This window comes from Pygoscelis adeliae, unplaced genomic scaffold (assembly GCF_000699105.1).
Source record: "Pygoscelis adeliae isolate BGI_AS28 unplaced genomic scaffold, ASM69910v1 Scaffold43, whole genome shotgun sequence".
Classification (NCBI taxonomy): domain Eukaryota; kingdom Metazoa; phylum Chordata; class Aves; order Sphenisciformes; family Spheniscidae; genus Pygoscelis; species Pygoscelis adeliae.
In genome coordinates, this window is record NW_008824538.1 from 2,283,036 (window position 1) to 2,292,795 (window position 9,760).

Sequence of the window (9,760 nt, forward strand, 5' to 3'; positions counted from 1 at the left end):
CTGAAAATACAAAATGTCAAGGGAAAAATACTCCTGCTAAACGAGTGCAATGCCGGGTATGCCAAGAAGCTGGCATGTCCCTTGCACAGCCACACGTCCCTTTCCAATTTGCTGGAGGAACAGAGGAAACCTAACCGTCTCCATCCTTCCTTAAAAGGTGACACAGCCCCTCCTGCCTCACTTGGTGACTCCAGGAGGAACCTCGTGCACGTCAGGAAGACAGAATTCTCCCCAAAATCAGCAAACAGACACACAGCATGATACTAATATAACCGTGCAAGTCCTGGCATTTGGAAAACGTGTTTGTGCCTAGGCCTTATGTTCATAATTACCACAGCAGTAATGAATCTTGATGAATCAGTAATGACCTTCAAAAGAACACTAAAACTATTTCAGCTTCCACTTAATCGGGTAATGAAGTCATACAAATAAGCAGAATTTCTTTTAAGATGCTAAATAAGGCTGATCCCAAACGCTAGTTTTTCTTTCCCCTTTCTGATTTTCTTGAGTGTTACGGGACAGTATATTTAAGAGCTGACATAATTCATCACTGCCCGCAGAAATTGTGATGAGCTTATAGGTACGGCCATCTAATGGATGTTTCCAATAAATCCCATCAATTTCCCAAATGATCCCCCAGCAAGTACAGATAATATAGTGGTTACTGTCTGCCAGATGGGCAATGCTCGACTGCACAAACGTCACTGTCCACTTCACCCTGGCAAGCAGGTAACAAAGTTTGCATGCAACTGCCATCCATCATGCCAAACTTGGCTCTTACCCTATAATAATCCTCTCAGTTCTTTACCTGTTAGTAAGATGTGCATTAATAAGCTTGAGGAACATGTTTCTTTTGGCCAAGAGACAGGCTGTTCCCTTGTCCATGAATCTGTTGGTTAGTGTTTCTATCCCTCCAGTCTTCATGGGATAATTGAGGCAGGAAGGGAGCTCAGGAGGTCTCTAGTCCAAGCCCCAGCTCAAAGCATGGCCAGATGTAAGGTCAGACCAGGCTGCTCAGGGCTTTATCAGGTCTTCAAAACCTCCTGGGATGGAGATCCCACAATGTCTCTGTTTCCCGCTCAGATGTCCTCATGGGGAAAAAGTTGCTCATTATATCCAGTCTGAACTTCTCATTTCAACTCATGCCCATTGCCTCTCACCTTCCCAGTACACACTGCTGCGAAGAGCCCGGCTCCATCCTCTTGATAGGCATCCCTTATAGGCAGGGGACGGCTACTGTTACGTGCCCCAGGGCTGCTTCTTCTCCAGGCCGGACAAACCCCCTTCCCCCAGCCACTCTTGACCATCTTCACAGCCTCCACTGGACTCACACCAGTTTGTTGAAGCCTCTCCTGCATTGGGGGTCCAAAACTGGACATGGTATCCATTGGCCTCCATCGCTGCCAGGGCGTGCTGCTGCTCACGTCCACTCGCTGCCTACCGGGACCCTGCAGAGCTGCTCCCTGGCCAGGCAGCCCCAGCCTGTACCGCTGCAAGGGAACAGCCCTCCACAACTATCTCTCCAAGCTCCTTGCATTGCTCCAGCATAGTCATTCTGCAGTTAACTGAAGTCCACAAAATTGCGCAAAATCATTTCAAGAGTTATCAAACAGTAAAAATAAATACTTATGGTTTATACTTACAAAATTTAGCAAAAAGAAGTAAAATATTCAAGGGTCCCTGAACAATAACACAAATAGAAAATAAACAGCAAATAATAAGAACTAACTAAACTAAATAAAATTAGTGTTTCCTCCTGCCTCCCAAGGTTTGTGTCTGTGTGCATTATGTTTCAGGGTGGGACACAGCAAAGGCGAACTGTGTAAATGCCGACTCCTTGTTCACTTATACACACACAGATTTTGACTCTACAGCAGTGAACACAAGTCTCTGCATCTCACTTTCCAAACACACCTTATGCCCAGTCCACCTCTCCAAACTACGCTTCACCAGTTTGACTATAAAGATGCCACAAAAGACTGTGCTGAAGGCTTTACAGGTCAGGGCAAACAGCTTTCCTTTCTCTCCCCTTGCCCACAGAGACAACCTTTTTATCACAGCAGGCAACCAGGCTGGGTCAGGCACAGTTCGCTTCTGATAATCCATGCTGGTTGTCTCCAGTCACCTCCTGGTCCTTCACATGGATTGACACGGCTTCTAGGAGAACATGCTCCCTGACCTTCCCAGGGACTGAGGTGAGGATGACTGGCCGGTACTCCCCTGCATCTCCTTCTTGCCTTCTTGGAAGATGGGATAAAATTTCAGTTTTTCCAGTCTTTGTTGGATCTCCTTAGGTCACCACAACTTTTCAAAAATAATAAAGTGGCCCTGAAGTGACACTGGTCAGTTCCCTTAGATACCTCCTACCCAGTCCCACGGGTTTATATATGTCCATTTTGCTTAAGTGGCCCCTAACTCAATCATAAAATCATAGAATTGTTTGGGTTGGAAGGGACCTCTAAAGGTCATCTACTCCAACCCCCCTGCCATGGGCAGGGACATCTTCAACTAGAGCAGGTTGCTCAGAGGATACCTCCACAGGTGAATCCCGTCTCATCTCCCTGTTGTACATAATATTCTTCATGAAACCCTTTCAGTAGGTAAACCTTCCAGACTCACGTCAGCAGCGATGTGGCACTCAAGCGGGATCCATGGTACCAGCATCCTACTGACCATGTAGGGCAAGTTGATGTATTAAAATCTAAACAGATTGTATGTATTACAATATACAATATACAAGTTGATGTATGAAAATCTAAATTAAAATCTAAAAGATCAAACAATAATTGATCTTTTAAGTTATAAGAGAGATTGTTTAGACGTGACATGTACTTGCAAAGTATTACTGATGTTCTAAGATTTGGAGAATAGAAATGTGGATATACTCTTTGAGGAAAAAGCATGCATGTAATCTTTTTGAAAAAGTAGAAAGCATATACTTGAATGTGTTTGGTAAAAAGGGGTCAGAAGATGTCTATTAAACATTTTCTTTCCATGCTATAGAAGTGTTTTCCAACGTGTTCTTTGTCATCTTACTTCTAAACAGCATGCACTGCGTGCCTTACCCCAGTGAATAACAAGCACAATCTGAGGAATAGCACAGCAACACTTCATATAAAAGACAGGATGGATAGTAGATATAAAACTGACACTATTTGGCTCTACATTTTAACACAAAATAGTGTTCTGAAAACAGAAATCTTTTTTTTATCCTTCTCTGTAGAAATCAACCATCAACAACTCTTTTTTTTTTTTTTTTTGGTTGTAACTAATTTTTGGCAGGAAAAAAATTCTGCATTCAGAATGTTTTCTAGTTCACTTTATTAACATGGCCTACCTCAGTTGTTAAAGTCAACTACTGGGGGGAAAAGTCTATGAAATCTACTGGTTACAAACCAGCTTTTAGCAATGAGAAGAAAAGCAGGCAATTGCTATTGTGTTACATATTCCTACTCCATAGTAGGAATAACAAGATATTTATTATCATTTGAACTAGTAGGTAAGGCTCTAGCTCATCAAACAGAGAGACAATTCAAGCACTGATCTGGAAATACCTGTAATAGATTCCTTAAACTTTTTGCCTATTAGGAATAGCATGATTCACCAACATGCAATGCGTCATCTTTAAAAAAAATGAGCTCCTTCCTCCATACTTGGCACTTGCTGTTTGAGTACAGTAGCTGGATGGATTCAGTTTGGTTAACATAACACCCTCCTGTTTCTCCTTGTAATTTCCTACCAGCTATTTTTTCGTGACTCTGGATGCCTTGAAGTCCTAAATGAAGGTCAAAGTCCTTTTATAGAAGCAATAACTTCTCTGACAGTAAAAGAGGGCTTGTCTGGGTAAATCAGACACTGCTGTGTTCTTGGGAGAGTGCACCACATGCCACTTATTCAGGTTTCTGTCCTTTAATCAAAGCAACTCAGCTAGGGTCTGCTTGGATATCCCCATGGTGGGAAGTGCTCTGTGTGTATACCTCTTTTTTCTATGAGTCAAGGAAAGCCATAGTTTGGCTATATCAAATTAAAACTGGTTATCAAAGAAAGTCTCCTTACCTGTACTGCTGGAGATGTTGACATCAATGCTGATATCCGATATGCCACCTCCCTTCAGAGACGCAACACACGTGTATGTCCCAAAGTCTGTGAATTTCAAGTCAATTATGTCCAGGTTTGTGGTGCCAGGTGAAACATCGGGGTCAGTCTGTGTGATGACCATCCTTTCAGAGCTTCGCAAGGGACGTCCATTTTTAAACCAGCTGAATGTAAGCTCTTCAGAAGGGATGGCTTCCACCTGGCAGGAGATTTTCACCTCTCGCCCAATCTGGATGTTGTCATCTTTGTGATATGGGTCAGGGGTGATCCAAAAACGTCCTTTTTTTAAGGCTGAAATATGAAAAAAAAAAAAGTTTACTATAATGAAGTACCAATTTTGCATATTCAGACTTTTCAAAGACTTACAATGCTCACGCTTCACTTTATGCCTGCATACGATTTTAATAGGTCCTGTAGCGATAGGACAAGGGGTGATGGTTTTAAACTAGAAGAGGGTAGATTCAGACTAGATAGAGGGAAGAAATTTTTTTACACTGAGGGTCGTGAAACACTGGCCCAGGTTGCCCAGAGAGGTGGTGGATGCCCCATCCCTAGAAACATTCAAGGTCAGGTTGGACGGGGCTCTGAGCACCCTGATCTAGTTGAAGATGTCCCTGCTCATTGCAGGGTGTTGGACTAGATGGCCTCGAGAGGTCCCTTCCAACCCAAACCATTCTGTGATTCTGTGATGCTCGGGAAGTCACTGAAGCTTCCAATGCACACATTTAGCACATGGTTAACTGTATGTAGGCTCAGATCTTAATCAAATATCATCACAGATTATACATTGCTAAAGTACTTGTCATTTCCAAAATGAAAAATAGGAAGTCAGAGCACCTAAATTAGGCTGAGCTGCTGACAACTGAAGAGTAACCAAAATAATTCATGAATCTTCAGTGTTTGTTACCTGTCTCTGGAGGTATTTACAAGCCCTTCTTCACCCCCATGCTATCAGAGCACTGAGAGAAGAGAAAATAGAGATATCAACCTAACATCACTAATACAACCAGTAGCGTCATCTCCAATCTATCTGGAAACAAACACAGCCATGCAAAATAGCTTTGTGCCAGCTGGTTAAATGAGAAGAGGTAAACACATGCCCGAGGCTACAGCCTGCCCTGGTTTACACACCCTGCTTCATCCCTGTGGCAGCCTGGAGGGCTCCCTCCATCCCACGGCTGCCTGGAGGCAGGCTGCCTCACCCCACCGAACGGCAGAGCCGCGGCGGCCGACTGCACTGCCTTGTTCAAGGTGGGGAAACTGCCGCCAGCTCTAAAAGGTAAGGGGGCTGAAAGTACACCTTTAGGCGTTAGCAGTGCTCAGTGGCAAGAGGATGCTCGTCTGAGATGTAACCACGCAGGAGAGCCCGTCACGAGCACCTTGGTTGCACCTCCCTGGCTAGGTCTTGTCAGAGGAGGAAAACCTATCCCGTACTCACAGGAGCAACCTGAGGCTGAAGGTTGCACACACAACTGAGAGAAGAGCATTATCACTTAGAGAGGCACAGTGTATCCCAACGATCTCTATCTGCATCCAAGACTATTCAAGCCTGCAATACAAATTAAATTAATTCTCTAAACCACAGCAAAGCAGAGATAAGGTAGTCTCAGTGTTTCAGATGGGAACCCCAAGGCAGATGAGTTTTTTGAGGCCATTTCAAAGGCAGGCTCAGTGCTCAGGAGTGCCCTACACCCATGCAGGGGCGCAACCACTCTGGAAAACACTATTCCACACCATCTTACCGGCGAGACCAGCATATTTTACTAGCATTCCCTCATCAATCTACTGCACAGGAGCAAAATAATACCGCAACTCACTTATCTGATTTTTTTCTTGTCACTCTTTAAATGAGCATAAAACTATCCAGAAACTATCATAATTTACATCAATAAAGTGATTGCTCTAAAGCAGTGTTGGTATGATACTTATTTTTGGAAGAGTGCCTCAGAATCAGCCATTAAGTCCTTCAAATACACATATATTTTGATGTACTGAATGTAAAATGCTACTTATACAATCCCAAGATCCCTCTCCCTCTATATATGTCTGCATAAGTATGTATGTATGTTTATACATGTTATCTCCAAATGGAAAGTTCCACAATGAAAATATCAGTCAGAAATGCAAGCAAATACCCAGGTTGAACGCAAGCACTGGAAGACAAATATTTAAATCCACCATTTCTTGTCATTGTGCTGACTTCCACTGAAAACTTTTCCACGTTGCCGTGTTGCCCCTCCTATTCTCTGCCCCCCATCCATGCGCAGTGCCCCACATGTGGAGCGTTTGAGTAAAGGACCCGTTTGCAGCACGCTCCTGTCTGGCCTCCTATATTTACACGCTTACAGCCAGTGAAGTGTGATGTTGTTATAAACGGCAAGGGCTATGAGCTGAAAATTTCCCTGGATCCCATACTTCGGGTGATATGTACTTTTCAGTTGCTGCGTACAGAAAGTGTAACAGCGTCAAATGGAAATAGATGTATGAGGCACCAAGCACGCTAAGAAAGCACAGCGCGTCAGCTCCTTACATCTCTACAAGTGGTGAAAATGCTAATTCAGACTCAATTTTGTTAGCTCAGCAGCTCCTTGAACAAAACAACTCTTTGGAGCTTGCAAATGCCATGCTGAATTAGCACTTTCACAACTTTGAAAAGAATTAACATTTAATTAATAATTAGGGTTTTTTCCACTGTGGGAAAAGCATAAAATCTGGCTACTTGTGGACACCCCCTCACGCATGGTGTGAGAAACTTCTTCCACTGAGGAAGCCAGCCCTTTTAATCGGAGAACGAAAAAATTGTTACATTTGCTGTGCTGATCAGGTATGGCATGAAAGGCCTTGGTCTGGGTGCTGCTATTGGGTTGTAAATGTATATTCAAGAATTCAAGTGGTTGATGTGTTTTTAAGAATTTATTATTATTTCATTTATTTAAGAAAGTTTCATGAGTTTTATCAAGAGTAAATTTGCACCAAAATGCACTAATCTTTACTGAGCATCTCTCATTCCCTTTTAAAAGCTGCAGCCAGTTCCCCAGGAAGCAGAATGAACACGCGCTTTGATTCAAGAGGATGAACTATACAATGTATGACAGTTGGAGAGTAACTTTGAAACACAAGCTGAACTTTTTTGTTTGAAAATGGAAGAACAAACAATGCTTACGTACACAAAAAACAGTAAATATATTATGCAAATGATTTTCAGAGAGGGAAAAAGAAAAAATAACTCATGATAGGCATGATGAGCAGCGCATTTCAAACAGAATTAATTGCTAATAACCTCAATAAACTATTTTTACTTCTTAATTTTTCTCCTTTGCTTGAAGTGCTTATACAGACCATTTCAGCAGTTTCTCATTCTTATAAAGGAACAACAAGGACTAATAGAAAAGTCACATTAACTTTGATCTATCTTTGTTTATCTATCTATCTTGGATTCTATCCTTTGTTATGGCTAGTGCTATAATACCATCTGCAAGCTAAGATAATGGGTACAGAACCTCAAACTTTGGGCCATAAGCCACTTAATTCATGGGCCAGGAAGGGCTCCACTCTCTGGCTCATGGACTAAATTACAAAAACAACTAAGTTTTGTGGCTGGTGCTTGTTGGTTCGGTTTTATGCAGGCTGAGTGTTAGGTCCAAGAAATAACTGGGCCGGGTCATCCAGTGTCCTGATCTGCTACAGCAAACTCTAAGCACCAAAGAACTGTGCAGAGCATATACCTGAACTAAGTGTTTTTCTGTACATCCAAATACAAGGAGTTCAGAGGAGGACTGTGGCTCAGTGCACTACATGGAAAAAGGTAAGGGAGTTTCTAGAAATTCTGAAGTGAAGGAAAAAGTCTCTTTGCTCTATTCCCCAAATTAAACCTCTTAACGTCTCTTAAGCCATGTGAACATAGGCACTATATTCGCCAGTAACAGCCATGAAATCCCCACATCAAACAATCCAACAACTGTGTAACTACAACCTATGGTTGAAAGTCAATGATGTACTGTTTTTATAATCCCATTCTGCAAGACTCCACAAACTGCACACTTATCAGCATTTTCTTCTATTACCAACAAAATCAGCAAAAAATTTGACTTTAAAATACAGTGTCTTTTCAGAGTTAAGTAAGATCATTAAACAACCCGTATCTGTAAGTCCCTAATCTCACTTGGCATCAGAATAAACACAGTGATCTCTGCAATTAACCTGTGTATCTTGGAATTTCTAATGTGCCACCAAAGCACATGAAAATCACCATCCATACCTGGAAGATGTCCCCGGTAAACCAACCACAGGTGCCCAAAGACTTCTGATAGCTGCAGGCATGTGGAGCTGGAGCACAGTGGGAGCAGGGAGCAGCGTGGGGCCATGACAGGCAGACACGCTTCTCTCTGACCCGGGACTATGGCCAGAATTGCCCCAGATGTGACAGTGCTGAGTTGCTCAATATTTGGCCCAGAAGCAGCCCAAAAACTAGAGTGCCTTTCATTAGAATTCCTGGTGGGCTTGTTCCACCATTCATTTTCAAGGATGGAAAGCACCGCAGTACTGCCACCACCCCTAAGTAGTAATAAACCTCCCTTCCCCAAACCCTGAAAATGGCAGTAGCAGCTGTGGTGCTACAGAATCTTAGGAGCTAGAGCTCTTTCATAGGAAGGGGAAATTGAACCTGGATCTCCCACTCCAGACTGATGAGACTCCAAATCACTTCACATACTGGAAACTTCCTGACCCACCAGGTCAGAAACCCTTCTGAGCAGATGAACCACTCTCAGGTATGCCACGATGGAGAAGAGGACTGTGTAAGTCAGAGTTTAGGGCACTCTTGGCTGGCAGAGACAGGAGCGGCTGGGACGACCCTGCTGAGGTCTTTGAAAGAAAAGTTATTACAGCAATGAAGCGACCCACAAACCCAGAACTAACAGGGTTGCCCTTGGCAAAGTGACATGGGGTCAGCAGACCTTTCCAGAGCAACCGTGCTTTCAGCAGTCTTGGGGAATACAAAGCTGCTCGTTGCAGGCAAGGAGGCGTGGAGTCTTAGATTCATGTATGCTGGATGTGGTCTCCAAAAAGATTTCAGACCTGACTGATGTACATCGTGTGTCATGTACTGACCTCTTGGGAAGACCTGAGTTGAGCCTGGTACAAATCCACCAGGTGATGGAAAGCTGATTTCTGTATGTATTCTGCACATGGGTTTGCATGCACGGTCAAGCCCCATAAAACAGTGGTTTGGGTTATCCTCATGTGTAGGTTCTTGGACCATAATTTCCAGGCACCCTCCTGAAGTGTCAAGTATATTGAAACATGCAATGGATTCTGACTCTCTTTTTTTCACTGTATTATTGGTTATGTTTGAGGCATTATTGGAAGGTTTCCATGGGGTTAGATATAGCAAATAAAAGAGACACAGGGTTAACCAGCAAAATGTGGGAGATGGTGCTGCAGACACGCTAACCACAGCAGCATTCCAGCAGAGATTTCAGAACATAATCAACACACGGGGCTACAAAATAGCAGCAAATGTGCAAATAAGTCTCTATCTGCACTTTGAGCCTCAGGAAAGTGCCAGTCTTTCTCCAAAGAGGCCTCAGAGAACTATGACGTGATCAAATAAACAAAGATGAAACAATTTTTGTCCTCAAACTCCTCACAAAACTGTCTTTGCCCT

The 9,760-nt window shown here is 43.1% G+C and overlaps 1 protein-coding gene across 1 annotated transcript in view; it reads right to left on the bottom strand.

Moving 5' to 3' along the window:
- MDGA2 (MAM domain containing glycosylphosphatidylinositol anchor 2) overlaps positions 1-9,760 on the bottom strand; it is a 256,212-nt gene that overhangs the window by 140,133 nt on the left and 106,319 nt on the right. The window contains exon 6 of the mRNA XM_009321639.1: positions 4,057-4,386. Coding sequence (XP_009319914.1) covers positions 4,057-4,386 — 330 coding nt within the window. The remainder of the gene's footprint in view (positions 1-4,056; positions 4,387-9,760) is intronic.